The 18,612-nt window shown below is 36.0% G+C and overlaps 2 protein-coding genes across 4 annotated transcripts; one reads left to right on the top strand and one right to left on the bottom strand.

Annotated features, from left to right (window-relative positions):
• Positions 1 to 1,221: 1,221 nt before the first annotated feature.
• LOC113768371 (3-oxoacyl-[acyl-carrier-protein] synthase II, chloroplastic-like) lies at positions 1,222 to 7,295 on the top strand. Of its 3 annotated transcripts, none has more exons than XM_027312706.1 (13): positions 1,222 to 2,060; positions 2,603 to 2,808; positions 2,906 to 3,109; positions 3,352 to 3,462; positions 3,553 to 3,648; positions 3,767 to 3,812; positions 3,897 to 3,976; positions 4,399 to 4,467; positions 4,566 to 4,650; positions 5,039 to 5,193; positions 5,261 to 5,341; positions 6,593 to 6,652; positions 6,801 to 6,914. In XM_027312706.1, the coding sequence occupies exons 1-13, from the start codon at positions 1,673 to 1,675 to the stop codon at positions 6,822 to 6,824; spliced, it is 1,605 nt and encodes a 534-aa protein (XP_027168507.1). In that variant the 5' UTR covers positions 1,222 to 1,672; the 3' UTR covers positions 6,825 to 6,914. The 3 variants fall into 3 exon arrangements, with proteins under 3 accessions (XP_027168507.1, XP_027168508.1, XP_027168506.1); XM_027312705.1 differs by having other exon boundaries at positions 1,224 to 2,060; positions 6,806 to 7,295; XM_027312707.1 differs by lacking the exons at positions 6,593 to 6,652; positions 6,801 to 6,914 and adding an exon at positions 5,657 to 6,045.
• Positions 7,296 to 8,041: 746 nt separating this feature from the next.
• On the bottom strand, positions 8,042 to 12,495 carry LOC113768529 (25.3 kDa vesicle transport protein). The gene is made up of 6 exons (XM_027312927.1): positions 12,217 to 12,495; positions 11,674 to 11,882; positions 10,565 to 10,725; positions 10,321 to 10,467; positions 9,642 to 9,718; positions 8,042 to 8,439 (listed from the first exon to the last, which is right to left on the bottom strand). The coding sequence occupies exons 2-6, from the start codon at positions 11,859 to 11,861 to the stop codon at positions 8,356 to 8,358; spliced, it is 657 nt and encodes a 218-aa protein (XP_027168728.1). The 5' UTR covers positions 11,862 to 11,882; positions 12,217 to 12,495; the 3' UTR covers positions 8,042 to 8,355.
• Positions 12,496 to 18,612: the final 6,117 nt, after the last annotated feature.

Here is an 18,612-nt window from a genome sequence, read left to right as displayed (position 1 = left end):
CAGTGCTATGAATATATACCATTTAAACTTGCGAGTTTCTGAAAAGCAATATGAATTAGTACCACGTACGTGTAGGTTTGTTACTTCTGAGCTACTGCGAGTTGAATGAGGCAAATAGAGATAAACAGTAGAGAGCTGATTTTCAAAGTCAAGTGCTACTGCCGCACCTGATATGAGTCTCTTAAGTCCTTTCTATTCTAACATGGACTAATTTTTCCTAGCTCAACTCTTGATTACTAGGCTAAGGTTGTATCGATTAACGTCTCAGGCTATTATTACTAGTAGTAGATTGTATAAAGACTGATTTAGGCAGCTTTCCGAAAGATTAATGTAAGAAGAGAGACATCATTTTCACACGAGATTTATAAATGTTTTTGCTTGGTCAATTGGACAGCGCATTGTGAAAGCAAGCAACGCATACCTATCATTAACAGACAAGGTGCCATTAGAGCCTATTACTTTTAGCTAAAAGTAAGAAAATTAAGGCTGTTACTTCAACTTCAAGGTTAACATTCTTTCCAGCCTATTGTCCTCGTTCCAAGTTAACACAAAGATATCCTTTTCTCCTTCTGAATAGAGTAATATTTTTCAGAATCAGATTTGTGTTTTCGAGAAAAGAACTTCAAGAAAGCTGAAGCAAAGGGGGATATTACACCACAAGAAATAAATCGATTTAGGGAGAAAATAAAAGCTTGCTATAGAACTGCACCTTCCCTTTTTGCTCGACTTTTTGAAGCAGCAGAAAATGTGACAAGTATATACAGAAGTTTCGACTATGAAATTATTAATTGAGAATAGTATGTTCAACAAATTTTGTCAATCAAACCAGCACTTTTAGTTTCTTTTTTTTTTTTGTCATTTATATACTTTAAATTCAACAGTAAACTAAGAATAACATTTCAGATTTACGTCTATCTTCTTAGTGGTTTGTGACTTTGTGGACGCTTTTTCTCTTGGATCTACTCTTGGTGAAAGAGAGCAAATATGTTTACTCCAGTTCATTCTAATCTTTAATTAGATAAATGTTCTGTTCTCTTGGGCAGAAGGACATGCTGTTTTCACTTTCTATGACCAAATCTCTATGCAGTCCGAGAAGATAGGGAAGTTAAGACTTATACGGTAGATGGCGAACATAGTGGCACAGTACCAGTTGATATATCTAATTTGTGGAATCAAGGAATTTAATAATTTCCAGTCCAAATCTAGGAAATTTCTGAGGAATCTAAGCGCAAGTTTGGTCTTACCAAAGTAGACCACCAAGGAGCCTCACAATCTTACCCATAAAACAATCACTTTGTGATGGTAACCGTGTTTGGCTACACATAGATCAATCTGTGCGTCTACTCCTTTGTCATCTTCTCTTTTCGCAAGTTTCATTTGTTTGTCCAATACTGCAACTGACTCAGATTTGCATACACTAGCAAACACTCCGTAACTGCCCTGCCTCTTCTTAATCTATGACAGCTCCTCTTCGTATCAAAACCTTTCCCCTATTCTATCCCAACCAAATTATCCGAGCCCACCTCTCAAAATCACTTTTTTTGGGTTAGGTACCTCTCAAAATCACTTGAAAGCCAAGAAATTATGTTATCTTGATTGAGATTCAATTAACAGGGCTGTATTAATTTGCTTCAAAGTCTCATCCTCTCTGTTGAATTTGCATAGTTTACCAATGATGGCTTCTTCTGTTGCCTCCCCACTTTGTACATGGCTGGTTGCAGCTTGCATGTCTGCGTCCTGTGAAAAAGATCACTTTTTGAAGTTACCATCGATTTTTCGATGTTCGAGAAGGCTGAGTAGGTCTGCAAGAAGAAGAAAAGTGGTGGTGCCTCAGTTCCTAAATGCGGGTGGTGCTGGTTTGGTTTCTTCGTTTTGCGCTTCTGGAATCCAAAATTGGTTGAATTCTTGTCTTACTTTTGAGCCCTGTGAGGAATATTATAATTCAGAGGGACTGGCTTCTTCTCTCTCTTGTTTTAGTGAGAATGCATTTTCACTTTTCGGGCACAAGGCAGAGCCGGTGACTCGCAGGCAAAGAAGGATGAATAGAGCTGCCATTTCTGGTAAAGAAGCACGAATTTCTGTTGCAGGTTTCTATTGATGTCGTCATCGGTGGTCTTAGTTTTTTATGCATGCCTCAAGTAGTCGTCTCTCGAGGCTTGTGGTGTTTTAGAGATTCGTTTGATAGATTCTGTGGTTGGATCATGCTTTTACCATGAACGTATGAGACTAGCATTCAAAAAATGGCCTTTGGAATGTGTTAAATGTGAAGTTCAATGTGTAATAAATACTTCACCTTTGCTTTGAATGTATATTAATGGGAGTACGAGAAAGGACAGAGATAGTGATGCTAGTAATTTGGACCACTGGACACCATATAGGAAATAAATGTTCGGTAAATCTTGATGGTAAAGCTTTTTATGCTTCAAGAAAGTTGCCTGTCAAAGCAAAAGGAAGTAATGCACTTGTCTGTGCTATAAAAAATGGAAGTTTTACTCCAGTGAGATGTTGTATTTTTCCGTGATTTTAAAAAAATTAAAAAAATATAATCCATATCATACCAACCAACTGAATCAGCTCCTAGACTGAAATGTTTTTGTTCTAGGCAAAGCGATGGCTGTTGCAGTCAAACCACAGAAGGACACCATAGCAAAGAAGAAATCTCTTACTGAGAAAAGGAGGATAGTGGTAACAGGGGTTGGTGTAGTATCCTCTCTTGGTCATGATGCGGATATATTCTATAGTAATCTTCTTGAAGGAGTTAGTGGAATAAGTCAGATTGAAACTTTTGATTGTTCTGAATTTCCAACGGTAAATTGTGCATCAAAGCAGAACTTTTAATGTGTTTCTTATTTATAGCACTTCTTTGGTATTGGTTTTTCTGTTGACAGTATATTTTGTATAACAGAGAATTGCAGGGGAAATCAAAGATTTCTCAGCTGATGGGTGGGTTGCTCCAAAACTTTGTAAGAGGGCGGACAAGTTCATGCTTTACATGCTAACTGCAGGTAAAAAAGCATTAGCTGATGGTGGCATCACAGAAGATGTCATGGAGGAAATTGACAAGGCTAAATGTGGTGTTTTAATTGGCTCTGCCCTGGGTGGAATGAAGGTAACTTACTAATAAGCATTTTTAGAACCTTGAGAATGAATATGTATTTTGACTCGAACATGCCTCTATCTTCCAGCTCAGAGTGAATTCTTATGAAACTCACACAAGTGCCAAGTTTTAACTTGTCCTTCTAGTCCTCAAATGAGGGTTCATTGTATTGTCTCTCTCCCATAACAGTTATTAAACTAATTATGGGCTTTTTGCTGTTTTGCTTCCTATGCTCTTTTGGCTTAACTGAGTAGGTTTTTAACGATGCAATAGAAGCTTTGAGGGTGTCATACAAGAAGATGAATCCTTTTTGTGTACCTTTTGCTACAACCAATATGGGGTCTGCAATGCTTGCAATGGATTTGGTATGCTGCAGTTCATTATTTGCCAAAATTTCAATCGAGTTAAATCAAGATTATAATCCTGTAGCTGTTCTCTAATTGCTGAAACTGTAGGGATGGATGGGCCCAAATTACTCTATTTCTACAGCTTGTGCAACAAGCAATTTCTGTATGCTAAATGCAGCGAATCACATCATTAGAGGTGAAGCTGTAAGTGGCTAAATCCTCCTCTCCCCCAATTCTTGTGACATGTAGGTATTTAACAGTCCTTTGAAAATTTTGTAGCAGCTGATCTAGTATTCTGTTTCAAATATATGGAAATCTGCAGGATATTATGCTATGCGGTGGCTCAGATTCTGCAATTATTCCTATTGGTTAGTAATGATTTCAGTCTGACATGATTGAAGTTGTACCTTGTTTACTGTTAATGAAGCTGTCATTTTAAAATATGATTACAGGATTGGGAGGATTTGTTGCATGCAGGGCACTTTCACAGAAGAATGGTGATCCAACCAGGGCTTCACGTCCTTGGGATGTGGTATTACAGCAACCTATCCTGTTCTCTCTCTCTCTCTCTTCCTGGTTCTAGTTCTAAAAAAGGGAAATCATGGAAAATTTCATCCAAAATGTCAATCTGGAAAACTTTTTCTGGACACATTTCTACTTGCTTAAGGAAATATGTGTTAATTTAGTGATGCTTGAGTACATGAGGTACAATTGACACTCCATGTCTGCAGATTTTACTGCCTATACTTATTGGCATTCAGAACTTGGTTAACCTATAATATTGCAGAATCCAGCAATCTAAAGCGATATTGATCCTTAAATCTTGAAAATATTCTTGCTAGTCATGGATTTTTCTGTACATTAATATCTCTCTCTCTATCTCTGTGTGTGTGTGTGTGTTTTTTTTTTTCATGTGAGGGCTCAATACTTCTTTATTTTTTTGTGGTTACGCAGGACCGTGATGGATTTGTTATGGGGGAAGGAGCTGGCGTGCTACTTCTGGAGGAGTTGGAACATGCAAAGGTATACCACTTTTGTTTTCTTTGGGGAGGGGGGCAGGGAGTTGTTTCTCTCAGCCTTATTGAAGCTTCTTTCTGTTTTCATTCTGATTAATGCACTAGAGAAGAGATGCGAAAATCTATGCAGAGTTTTTAGGTGGAAGCTTCACTTGTGACGCTTATCATATGATTGAACCCCATCCAGAGGGTAAGCTTGTGTTTTTTTATTTTTTAACAACTCTTCTACCTTCCTTAATGGACTTTTTATTAGATTAGTGATTTTGCTGATGTGTTTAGATCCATATCCCATGTTATAAATGGAGTCAAGGAAATGGATTCCCAATTCATGAGTTATCTTGATCAGTAATTACTTTTCCATTTAGGCAAGCAATTGCCATAAGCTTGAGGGGGTCTTTGACATGTCATGCAGGTGTAGTAATCTTGTTCTAAAAGAGAATGGGCAATAGTGCTTGTTAGATTGATTGTTTAACCCTGGACCTTTGGTTATAAAGGAGAGCATGAGTTTTCTTATAAAACTTGATGTTTGGTTTCAAATAGATGCTAAATCTGAAATTTGTTTTGAAATCATAAAACAGGGGCAGGAATTGTTCTTTGCATAGAGAAAGCCTTAGCTCAATCGGGTGTCGCTAGAGAAGATATTAATTATATAAATGCACATGCAACATCAACTCCAGCTGGTGATCTGAAGGAGTTTGAAGCGATAATGCGATGTATTGGGCGGAATCCTGAGGTAATTATCTAAAAGGCCCTTATCATAGTTCCGTTTGCTGTTCTTAACATGTTCTAAACTATTACAGCTCAAGATGAACTCTACAAAGTCAATGGTGGGCCATCTACTTGGTGCTGCTGGTGCAGTAGAAGCTGTTGCAACAGTTAAGGTAACTGGAGTGTTGATTATAGTGGACAAGAAGTTTATAATTACATTAGATTGAACTGGGCATGCTTTTTTAAGAGTTATATATATATATATATAATTTTTATAATTTTTCTTTCTACTTTTAATTCTAGGAAATCTTTTCTAGATGCATATAACAATCATGTGTGTTTAAGTAAGAATGATTTGCAGGCTTTACTCAAGTTCTGTTGTACATTGATAGTTATAATGTCTAAATTTGTAGTTGTTGCATCTCTTGATTGCATGTGTATAAATGGTTTTTCTCATGAACATTTTTTTTTTTTTTTTTGTTTTGAAGGGAAGGGATGGGAAGGAAGAATTGTTGAGGGGAATGGGACTGTCAGATTTTTAGAAGAACACAAACTTTTAACTGATGGGCTGCATTCGTTTCTCACAGTTGTATCCGAAAATGCTTATCTATAACAAGTTCAAACATGTTAAGATTTGAAACCAAATTGGCTGCAATGGAAGTTAGTGAACTGCATCTTGAGTGGCTTGTATTGCTGTTGAGCATTACTCCATGCTTTCATGGTTTCTGGGAAATCCATTTTTCAGATTTGGTCTTGTACTTTCTACTACCTGGCATACATTCAAAGTTTTAAATGCTATTGTTTCAGATTGTGTGTGACTTGCTTTGGAGAGCCTCAGGTGAGTATTTAAGAGTCAATGTCAATGGTTTATTTGTTTACTTATTTATTTATTTTTTTAAATAAGCAGGGGGAAGGGTGGGATTTAAGAAGCGGGGTGGGGGAAGGGTGGATTTGGACCTAAGACCTCTAATTCTTGGGACTTCAACCTTAGCCACTAGACCAAGGCCTTCGCAGCCAATGTTAGTTGTTACTCGGTCCCTGGATGAGTACTCTCTCTTCCATGTGAGGTTTGAGAAGGCGGCAATAAGCCCTAAGTTTAAGGATCCAAAAAATGATCCTGGAATACACCTTACATTTGGAATGACTTTGTGCAATTTTGCCCTGTTTATTCCCTTCGTCATTTCCTGCTGGGGTTCTTGTATACAATGAAGGGCAATTTTTAGCTTGAGCATTCCTGCATAGAGAAGTTCTTGCTTCGCGAAGGCTGAAGGGCCTATTGAAGGCTCTTATTTGAGTTGATATTAGATAATTTATTATCACATGAGCACTGTTCTTCATGACATTTTGTCTATGTTCTTATGCCCTCTTAGCTGCTCTTTTGTCCAAACTCTTGCTGATATCTGGGACTTGGTGCTTTTTAATAGGCCATACAGACAGGATGGATCCATCCAAATATCAATCTCGAGAATCCTGACAAAGGCGTGGTATGATTTTGATACCCTTGTTCCCTTGAGTTAAGCTCTTAAGATTGTATTCTACTATTAAGGTTGATCATCTTAGAAAATCTATGAGTGGTTTCTTTATTTAAGTGACTTCCTTCGTTATTGATATATCGATCCTGTAACAACCTAGTGCAGGACACCAGTGTGCTTGTAGGCCCGAAAAAGGAGCAGTTGGAAATAAAGGTGGCACTATCCAACTCTTTTGGCTTTGGAGGACACAATTCTTCCATTCTCTTTGCTCCTTACAAGCCAGATGAGGGTGACTGAAGTATTCTTCCTTATGACTGGGCAAGTAACTATCAGTTATGAAGTCACCCCCACAGAATGGACTGCTTTTTATTTTTATGAAGCAGTCATTGCTCTTCTTCAGCATTTTTCTCATTGGCTAGGATATCCTTCCAACTTAATTTGATTTCCCTGGAAAGATTAGTGGCAACTCATTGTATGTACGCAGTTGATACTTCTTTCTTCTTGAAGTTGTGTATGGTGGCTTGGAGCAAACTGCGGAGTGCTTCCATTGGAAGCACAAGAAATGAAAAACTGGAATTGCAGACAAGCTCAAAATACATGAACAAGTCCATGAAAATCAGCAAAAATTTTAATGGAGTCTTCTATGACTCGAAAAGTCGAGCGATTGCTTTGGTCCCTGGTGGATCAAAACTCATTAGGTTATTATTCTGATGTTCCTTCCAAACGTTTTTTCTTGCCCCATTCCTTCAGATTGCTGTCGGATTTCGTCCGTGTTTATATTTATATATACACACTGTCCCCTATCATTAGCAAATGATATTTGCCACGATGAGAATTCTAATATCAGCAATTTTTTTTTTTTTTTTTTTTGTATCAATTGTCAGAAAAATGACCTTTCTAGTCAACTCTCCTGGTCATGAGTTAAAATTGACTATGGAGGGTATTATGACCTTTCCAGTCACTTTCCATTTGCATCTGTTTTGTTCGTGGATTTCTCACTGGGCATCAAAAAATTTCATCTCATTTACCTGAATCTTTTGATTGAGAATGATGCATCGATGCAAACCAAATTACTTTAAGTTGCGTTTAAACTTTAAGCAGCTGCTTTAACACGGGAAATTCATACATTTCTATAAACAAATTTGGGATCCAACAGCATGAACATGCTCTCAGCAACCTACAAGAATTTGTCCAGCAATGCCAGGCTCCACCTCACTCCTAAACATAGTACACCGGCACCCTATATTAAAGATACGCCTCTCACATGTTTGTATTACTATGGGCCTGGGAAACTCGGCAACGTAAGCAGTACCATTTCATGTTTATACACACGCACGCACACACTAGCGCAAGACCATAATTTTAAGCACTTCTTTTCACTTCACATTCTGCTTCGGACCCTCCGCAAGAAAGAATTTGACCAAATATCCTCCAAATTTCTCGCAATTGTCAATGTAGGAAAATTTGATGCAAGAAGTGATGAAAGGACAAATATCAGATAGACAAGGTAATGAAGTCTGTACGAGCCCTACAATGACAATGAGCTCCCTAAAGTTGTCAATAATAACTTGCTTCTGTTTGTATCTTTTGATTCTCAAACAAGGGGTAAAACCACTTGAGATAAGCCAGTATAATGGAACACGTGAGAGATGACTTTCTTCTGCCTCTGTAGGTGGCATCTTCATGCAAACTAAGCAAAGGCTCCCCGACATCCATCACCAAATCTTCTTCCTAACCCAGAACAGGAGGATTACAACGCCGAGCACTACCGCTACAGGTGCCCATTTACGAATCAAGGCCTATAAAGGAGCAAATATCAATGCAAGGTGAAACACACAAAACTGAAAAAGCCCAAACACATCTTAGGACTTGATGCAGCCACCAACAGATTATACAATTTCAAAAGATAGGATGCAGTCAACAACGATTAACACAACAGGCTCCAAAAGAAGAGGCTTATATCAACAAGCTCATGAATCACTTGAAGAATAGCAATATACCTTTTCTGCTCCAAATTAAACCATTAATTTTGCTTAACAAGCATTCCAAGGAGTGGTAGTAAATCAAGATGTTTATTATGTTTACCCTTAATTTGACCATATATTGGCCACCCTAGTTAAAAATCTCACTTAAGAGAGAAAAAGATTCTATACCAAGAAGTCAACTTAACCAATGTGGGGAAAAAGTAGTGGTCATTTCAGTGTGTGCATGGTTTTATTTATTTCTTTATTTTTTAATATAAGCTTCAATGTTTTGACCTCATATTGAGGATTTCACACTAAGCTGTGTCACAGTCATGCAAACCCAGGCCCTATAATCAAGGTAAACAATTGGCATTTGCCTTCTAAACTTTGCCATTTGACCAATCTGACCAGTTCAAAGCAAGAAAAATATATTCAAAGCTAAAAACAATTTAAAAGAAACAAAATGAGAAAAGCTTACAAAAATCCCAGCTTGTCCTGTTCCTGTTTTGGTCAGATTCTTATTAACTTGAACTGGATCATGCACATGATTGGTCGAAACCATTGATCATGTGTCCAGTTTTGATGGCATTAATGCAAAATTATTTGCACAAAAATTATTTGCTTGCATCACAAATACAGTTTTATCTTCCCAACCACCTTTTTAACTCACATACATCACATCACATCACATCACCAAAGGTGCTACAGTAATTATTCCAAATAATATTTCAAATAAACTCCTATCCAAACACACTCAAATATTTGTATGACAATTAATCTTAAAGCAGCATTATTGCAAGACACAAGAAAGGAGAATCAAGCATTTATAAGAATGAGAAGCCAATTTCAAGCATCAAAAGAGTTGGACCAGCAACAATTGTCCTGAACAATACAAAAGCATAGACACGCTAAAGCATAAAGTGGGTCAAGCTTGCAAATCTAGGACATCATATTATAGCAAATCAGAATGGTAGGCATAGGCAATCAGACGCTTGACCGACAGAAACAAAACCATCTTAATGCTTGATAAAACTAACCTGGCGATTCAAATCTCTTGCCTTTTCAGCATATATGCGAGATTCAGAAGTCAAACGGCTAGAAAGCTGACTCACCTCTGCATGATTGGCATATTAAACGTTTACTCAAAAAATAAAATAAAATAAAATACAATCAGATATGAAATGAAAGAAAGTACAATAGCAGGCACCAAAAAGATTCTTAGCTTAGAAAGGGCAAGGGAAGCTGAATAACAGTAATGGGCTACTGCTAACCCCATTTAATCAGTTAAGACGCAAGTAAGAATAAAGAATGATCCACTACAATCTACGGAATGAATTATCAAATGCTCTCCACCCCCAAAAACTACAGAGCCAAACAACAATATTCCAGACCGAACAATAATGTCGCTCAAGTAGGATAATGGTAATCTAATATAGTAAGTTGGCAATTGGCAATTGGCAATATTAGTTAAATAGCATTGTCATAGACTGAGGTTGCCCATATGTGACTTAATTCGAGATGTAAAGCTGAACAACAAAATGCATACCTACTAAACCAGCCCTACATAAACATTATTTGCAATGTTGTTTTCCATCTTTGGCAAGTCACTAGCTATAAATAGCTAATACTAACAGGTCAAAGACTTCATGTTAATGACTTGACACCTACAATATTCAAAAAGGAGATCAAACAAAAAAGGGAATTGGAATAACTCACGGTCCAATTTTTCCCCGACACCAAGAACTTCTTGTACATTGCGAGTCATAATCTGGTGTACTTCATAAAGTTCATCATTCAACTTTGCAACGTTCCGCTGGGTTCTTGTATCCTGGTATAGTTTCTTTGTTTTCTGTATGAATGTATCTTCCAGATACAAGGAAGAAAAGAACGTATTTAGCTATGGGAAGAGTAGAAAAGCTGGTGAAAAAATTTTTAAAAAAATAAGCGACAGAAATATTACCAAATTTTATAAAAGCATAAGGTCTGGCAGCAGTTTCGATTTGACTACCATTTACACGTTCAAATTCATTCTTAAGGTCTTCAAGGTATTGAAAAGCAAGCTTCTTAGGATAAGCACGGTCACACATTGTCAGATAACAAACTCGCCCTTCAATGATATAACTGGGGATCTTTTGTCAAGGAAGCACAGTGATTCATATAGCACCAAAATCACCATTTGACCAAACAAGAAATGCATGTGACTTTCCCAAGAAATAACTAAAGCAGCATAAAATACCAAGATAGTTGTCCAAATTTCTATCCAAACTTCCTAAAGACCATTATTATACTGAAAAAAAGTCATAAATACAAATTTCCAGACCACATAAAAACTGCCAACTGCTGCTCTAGTCCTCCATTTGAAGATATACATGTGCAATCCTTTCAGGATTCCAGTATATTTACCAAATCCATCCAATTGCAGCATCTTTTCATAAAATCCTCCAAGAGTTTCGGGTGTTTTTAGGTTGAAATTGAAGGAAATATGTACTCATGCACAATCAGAAGCCACATGTACAGTTCTCTCAATGTAAAACCATACCAAATAAAATATTAAGGCCAAGAAATTTATCAGTTTGGAACAAGGAATGCAGTGGGAAATGGTGGTTTAATCACTTGTCATGACTAAGACAGCTTCAACAGACATGCACTGACAGACAGTGAGCAATCAATCACTCCTGGTAAAAGCCGAAGTGTCCTAGTTATATCCCAAGACCAGCACCTATGGCATGTTCAATTCAGGTTTAAAACAAAGGGGTCAACAGGTTTTTATTTAATCCCAGCTCAGTTAACTACACTAGCGAGCAGTGATTAATCAGAAGCAAATCTCTTAAGTTAAACAAATCACAAATTTCAACAACATAGTTTGCAATGTTAGGGTTTAAGATCATTATCACACCAATTGTCTTCCTTCTGGGCTTTGGCTACCAAATTTACTACAATTTGATAGTATAAGAACCATAAAGAAAGGAAATTAAACTACTTTGTGATATTAGAAATATGCCTGGTGGCATAAAGTAACAAGAGCACACATAGATAAAATAATGCCTAGCGGCATAAGCAAGAGGATACTGGAAAACATAAGGACCGGTTTCAATAGACATTCTGGAAGCCTCATTCTGGCCCCTTGACAGATTTGTGAACAACGCCTTGGCCTGCTTTTTGTAGTAATCCACGTCTGGCATATCTCGGCCATCATCCAGCCCCTCCACTAATGGAAGGCCATCAGTAACACGAGCAATCATAGTCAATTTCACCATTTTTCTTCCTGGAACTCTATCCTATAAGACAAATGACCTACAACGTTATTTCTGTAAAACTTTAACAACAATGCCAGAATAGCCCTCTTCTCAAGAATTTTTTTTAAATTAAGATAAAATAACATTAAATTAGAACAATGGCAAAACGATCCTTTGAATTGAATCAGTCGATTTGAAGCAGAAAACAAAATCCAGCGGCGAGGAATGTTAATTTTCAGTTTATACAACGATAACTAGTTTTATTTCACTTCAGACAGATCATAACAGCATTAAAACCAAAAGGATGCAGGACTGAGTCGAAGAAAAAATATTTATTAAAAAAAGGAAAAACAAAAGGATTGTCAGCATCCATTACCTGAGCCTGAATTAAGTGAGTCGATCAGGTTCTTTTCATACGCATACGCGGCTCCGCAATAGGTAGACGCACACGTATGTGGAAGGTATGTAGATTTCGATCCTCAATTCGAATTGGCAGCAATTGTAATCGGTTACAGCTACAAAATTCCGATGATCCGAGCTAGGGCTTGCCGGAATGACGCGAAATTTGGGAGATCCGATGGTGATTAGGGGATACGCCTGCGACAAGTTTTCCAAAGAGAGGGAGAAGGCCAGACTAGATGGGGCTGGTTTTTTTTTTTTTGGGTCTGTTTGGTTTTAAAAAAAGTACTACTCGTCGTATTAAAAACTGGCGGAAGGAGCGGCTACTAGTACAGTACTACGGAAATACTACTGCCACTAATTAATGGATTAATTCCATTTTGTCCCCTCAAACTATACACGTAATCTCACTTCAACCCCTGAACTTCAAAATGGGACATTTAAATTTCTAAACTACAAAATATGTTCCAGTTAAGTAAAATTAGTGACGGAATAAAAAAACTTGACGGTGTATTGGGAGCGTGAAGAGCACCCTCCATTAGTGTGACTCTGTAATAAACCAAAAGAATAGGAACATAAGATAATTTTACCTTTTTTTAATTCCTTCTTCTTTCATCCTTCCATTTTCCTTCTTTTTTTTCCCTATTCTTCTTCTATCCCATCCTCCCCAGTTGCATCCCCACCTCTGCCACCCAGCATCCACCACCATCACTCTCTAACCTCTCCCCTCCCAACCCCCACCAGCCTGCTATTTCCAATCCCTTTTCCACCCCTATATCTTGTTGGTCACCAAAACTCATCACCGCTAATCCTTTTTCACTATTGACTCTCCCCAGCCACGGATTTAAGGGGGGGCTGGTGGGGGCTTAAGCCCCCCCCCAAGCCACCGGAAAACCCCCTATATATAGGGGATTCCGGCGGCCAGCCCAGCCATTCCGCAGAGGGCAAGCTCAGGCTCCTGCTTGATGATTTTTTCTTTGTCTGATGAGGTCAGACATTCCGCAGAGGGTTGCACGTATCCATACCCAAACCCTATGGCAGAGTTGCAATGAGTCTCTAGATTCTAGGTTGATGTTGTTCAGCACAATGTGGCTGCAAGGAACCGTGTCGCTGCATGCAAATTTCATGGCGTTTTTGCTTTTGGAAGTCCCGCTAATGTTCTTGTACATGATTTCACTTATTTCAACTGCAGAACTCTGGATATAAAAAGTCGTTGTCAGGATATTTTAAGGATGAGTAGATAAACAATTGCCTGCACTTTTTTTTTTTTTGGTCGAATTTTAGTATCATTCAGAGTTTATTCACCAAAGAGAGCAGAAAATACAAAGTCCGTCTGGTTCCCAATTAACCAGCTATTCTGGAAAACCATGAAGCTAGAGGGTGAATCATACCTGGTTCTGGCAAGGCGTCGGCGAATCACAGTAGAATTGGTCAATGATAATGGGATTTGAAACGTCATCTACTCTCACATTCTGATATCGTACCCCTCGAACATACCCAGATCCTCCCTGCAGAGCTACCATTTTTAATCATTCTCCATATAATTATATGTTTTTATTATTTTTATAATTATTGATTCTAAATTTTACTTATTAAATATATTTATTTCGTCACAAAAAAAAATTTTTAATACACTTCGGCCCCCCCAAAAATAAATTTCTGGCTCCGTGACTCTCCCCTCTTTCCGATCATGGCTGATCTCCACCCGCCTTAGCCATAATCGAATTTCCTACTTTTCTATGTTTCTTTTCAATATCAAGATTTCAGGGATAAAACATGCATCAAGAAGTTAAAAAAATTTTCAACTTGAAGCTTGAAATTTGTTTCTGGATCTGTTCGTATGGGATCTTCCATGGAGATTGCAGTGGCCTTGAAGGTTTTATTGAGTGAAAGAATATTGCAAGAAGAGGCAAGAAACTTATCAGACAGCAATTCCCATAAATTTTCCCCTTTACCAAACCATACTAACCTTCTGTATTTGAATCCGATTGTGATATCAATTTCGAAGTCTCATCCAAGTACCCCTTCAATTTGTTTTCATATTTTAGCCAATTTAGTTCACATCCCTGCTTTGCAGTCTAAATTATGCATTCAACTTGAAATTTTCCTTTTTGGCCTGACGATTTTTTACGATGAGCATAAAGATGAACTAAGAGGCCTTTCCATTTTACTAATGCAATCCAATGATTTCACTTAGCATATTACTGATGCAATCCAATATTCAGAGTCAGCATGAAATTAGTGAAATTTGCTTTGCCTAAGCCTGTTTCTGAACTCTATTAAATAGTCCCTAAACTTTACAACTGGAATTGGATAGAAAAATGGACTTTCCATCGCCCAAAAAAAAAAAAAGTTATGTGAAACAAAAGAAAAATGGAGTTGCGTGAATTTCTACAGCACAGAATTCAAATTCAATTATAAATTCTAGCGTTAATCATAAGTCCCCTAAAGTTTGGTATATTTTGCAGTTTATCTCCTAACATTTTATGTTTCTCATTTTATCCACGCTATTAGTCCATATCTCAGCAAATGGGCCGTTTAAATATTGCAATTGATGAAAATACCCCCATTTTAACCGTTAAAATTTCTAACTAAAATGGTCCTCATCATGTTCTATAAAAAAACGGTTTTTGAAAGTTTTCTAATATGTTTTGAGCATTTATCACGCCAAAAAAATTTCTCTCCTTCATTCGCAATATTTACAACTAAAATAGAAAAAAAAAAATGTCCCAAGTTTCTTCAAATTTATTTCCTTACTCTTCCTCTAAATGTTGTTTTATCACACCATATGGAAGAAATCAATTCAGGAAACCTGTGAATGTAGTAAAAAAACACTCCTTGAGAAGATTTTGAACACAAAAAAAAAAAATTTGGAAGGAGATTTCTTAGATGTTCAAATTATAAGGTTTGATTTTTATGGTAGATTATTTTTTTTTTACTTTTTAGAAAATAATTTGAAATGCAAAAAGTTTTTATCTAAAATCATCATGCACGTGATTAGTTTAAATGATTAGACTTGAAACTTTGCTACAAAGGAATAGAAATATGTGTTATATCTGACCCAAATCTATAGGCATTTATGTTTGTTCATTGTTTTTTTTTTTAGAGATATCATTATCCTTCTTATATCAACTGCGAGCACTGTTACTAAATGTTTGCTTTGACTATCAATCAAAGGAGTAAAGTGAGAAAAATAAAACGCTATGAGATAAATTACAAAAATATACCAAACCTTAAAGGTACTTCTTGTGATTAATCCTAAATTTTAATAAAGAATCAAAAACGACCTTTAGTCCATATAGTGCATCGTGAGATTAGTGAGACTTTTTGTGTTGCCTGAACTAGTTTCTTTGGATCTATATTGGTGAAAAAAAAAAGATTGACATTTGGAATTGGATTAGAAATGGACTTTTCCTAAAAAATACAAAAGGAAAAAAAGTGGAGTTGTGTTAATTTCTATAGCACATAATTCCAATCCAATTCTAAATTTTTAAGAAAGAACAAAAAAAAAAACAACCTTTATTCGATATAATATTGCATGCTACAGATACTTAAATTCATAATAATGTGAAAACATCGGAAGTAGCGTTGATCTGAAAGGAAATGATGGGGCTTTGATCCTTGGTGTAGCTCCTATTACAACTATTGATGCGGCGAGGTCAGCTCGAACTTGACCCGCTCTATAAGAGAAAAAGTTAGATAAGCCTATAAGTTTGGGTCTAAATATTATTTTCAAATTAAATATAAGTCGAGTTTGGTCCTTATTAGATTTAAACCTGATAATCAATATATATATAATTATATATAATATATTCATATTTTTGTATATACAATTATATATCTGAATATTAATACTAATACTTTATATTTATGAATTATGTGTCAAAATATATTAATATATATAAGAAATATTAAATATACAAAATTATGTCAAAAGATTCAAAACATAAGCAACAATCCAAAGCCCTAAATATACTTATGAGTTGAAATCAACAATTCTATTGCTTTCGTGAGGGGTCAATCTCATAACTTAAATTCTAACTTTGTTTTTGTTTTAGTAAATTTTTGTGTTTGTATGATGTTGGCTACTTCTTATACCAAGTAGTTAGATTATTGGTTTGATTGTCTTAATGTCTCTGGTGTATTATCTACATGCTCCCTCACTGCCTTATATGGGTAATAGTTGCTTGTGTTTTGACTAAGGATACATGGGTAGTTTTTAGCAGCACACACATGGGTAGTTTCAATGACAAAGTATGCCTTTTGTACCCTCCACCAGTTTAAATTCCATTTTAACTCGCCACCATTATTTCTTGATCTGTTTTATTCTTTTTTGTAGGTTTTTATGTAACTCATGAGTCAAATCAATTTATTTACTTCTATTTGGATTCAAAAGTTGTGCTTTTATACAAATTGGTCACTGTGAACAAATGGAGTGGACAAATCTTAATACAAGCAAATTAAGAACATTTGAAAATATACTGACTGTTGATCATCTTTTATTACTATTTTTCATGTACTTTAAACTAATTAGATATGTTAAAAAATTCTTGATTTATGTACTTTTTAATGAACTATTATTGGTTCGTGTATAATTTTAATATTGTGATCCTATGAGTATTAAATTAATTTTAGAACTTAATAGTTATAGTAACTATATTAAGAAAATTAAGGAGTAATAAGTAAGTTTATCTTAAATTTGAATTAATCTCATAGCTCAAATATTGCGTAAGTCAAGTATGAACTTCATATCTATCAATCTGAAACTCATAACCAGAATCTTGATCTCTGATACTTACATCAAAAGAGAAGAGAGAGAAGGAAAGCTTCTAGATTTACGTGTGTTTAACATATTAGGAGAAGGAAAAATTGCACAGATTGTACCTCAAACATCACTATGTGAAATTTTAGTCCCTTATAATAAAATGATTACTTTTAGTTCCTAACAAATTGAAAATGATCAACTTTGATCCTGCATGAGCAAATCACATGATCAATTCTTAAAAGGTAAATGTGGCACGTCAGTGTAACGTTGATCGAAAATATAAGGGACTATTAATCCTTTTCTTTCCAAAACCCTAATTTCCCCAAATTTTCATCTTCAATCTCTTCAAAAAAATTATAGACCAAACCCAATAAGAACGGGGGATGTGGCAGACAAATTGGCTTACATTCAATCAATTCACAGGGCTTAAAGACCCCGATTTATGCACAGAGATCCTCTCCGCTCATGGCTGGTACCTCAAGCAAACGGTTTCCTGTTTTACCTCCACCTCTAATCTCCTTTGACGAGCCCACCACCGCTAAAGATACTTCTTCTACCTTCGTCCCTACAATCACCTCCTTCAATTCTAACACTGAGGAAGCAATAGTAGTCTTAACTCTTATCCACCATAGCAGCTAGAATCGATGGGGCCCTCGATTTGGTTTGAAAAGTTGTGACTCTCCCATTCTCCATCATTTCCAGTAGTCCAAAACAGTAATATTGGCAGCAATCGAACTCGGGATGTGGGCCACTTGGTTTGATACTGTGGAAACGATGCTTGGTTTGACCACGAAGAAGAGTTCAAGATGGTGCTGTTTGGTTTGACCATGAAAAATGATTAGTGTCTTTGGATTATAAATTATTTGAGATATTTTTACTGTAGTATTTTTTTTGATATGATGTATGTGAGATAAAAAGGTAATTGAAAAATGTGTTTGATGATGTAATCAAATCAGAATCTGTAAATAAGGTGTAAATATAGTGAAATAATCTTCATGCAACATTTGAGCTAGAAGGCATATTTTTGAGGTTGAGATTTCATGCAACATTTGTCTGGGGAATCTTGCCAAGGTTGTTAATTGTTGTTTTGTTTCATTTTGGCTTTTTGTTTATTTTGTAATTGAATATTGGAGAAAAATATAGTCAAACTTAAAACAATAATTTGAGATTTTAGTTGGTTTCTCATCTATGCAGAACATGAATTACTTGTTTTTGTTGTAAGTAATTCATAAATTACTTGTTGGAGTATATTTTTTTGTGCAAATCTACTTTCTCTATGATGCAATTTTTTAGTATATAATGAGGTTTGGGTTCATGATATATAAGACATCATTCCACTTATTTGGAGCAAAAGGATTGTACTTTTGTTAGTTTTGGATGGAATTAGATATTTGTTCAAAATCATTTTTTTTTGTTGCACAATCCATGTGTTTTTCTAAGGTATTTTTGGAAAAAATTTAATGTAAAAAAGTGATTAGTCATTTTTGTATAGTGCTTAATTGAGATATAGGACTTTTAGTCTCTTATATTTTCGGTCAACGTTACACTAATATATCACATTTACACTTTAAAAATTAGTCACATGGTCTACTCGTGGCTAGTTCCGGC

Source organism: Coffea eugenioides, chromosome 4 (assembly GCF_003713205.1).
Source record: "Coffea eugenioides isolate CCC68of chromosome 4, Ceug_1.0, whole genome shotgun sequence".
Taxonomy (NCBI): domain Eukaryota; kingdom Viridiplantae; phylum Streptophyta; class Magnoliopsida; order Gentianales; family Rubiaceae; genus Coffea; species Coffea eugenioides.
Note: the sequence above shows the minus strand (reverse complement) of the source record. Positions and strands in the feature narration are given on the sequence as shown.

What these genes read in the sequence shown, in the direction of transcription:
- LOC113768371 (XM_027312705.1), top strand. Translation starts at nt 1,673, where the DNA reads ATGATGGCTTCTTCTGTTGCCTCCCCACTTTGTACATGGCTGGTTGCA. An exon ending in GAATAGAGCTGCCATTTCTG is followed by an intron (nt 2,061 to 2,602) that starts GTAAAGAAGCAC and finishes TTTTTGTTCTAG; the next exon opens with GCAAAGCGATGGCTGTTGCA. An exon ending in AAGCTGTTGCAACAGTTAAG is followed by an intron (nt 5,342 to 6,592) that starts GTAACTGGAGTG and finishes GCTTTTTAATAG; the next exon opens with GCCATACAGACAGGATGGAT.
- LOC113768529 (XM_027312927.1), bottom strand. Translation starts at nt 11,861, where the DNA reads ATGGTGAAATTGACTATGATTGCTCGTGTTACTGATGGCCTTCCATTA. An exon ending in TTATGCTTTTATAAAATTTG is followed by an intron (nt 10,468 to 10,564) that starts GTAATATTTCTG and finishes TGTATCTGGAAG; the next exon opens with ATACATTCATACAGAAAACA. An exon ending in CAAGAGATTTGAATCGCCAG is followed by an intron (nt 8,440 to 9,641) that starts GTTAGTTTTATC and finishes GCTCCTTTATAG; the next exon opens with GCCTTGATTCGTAAATGGGC.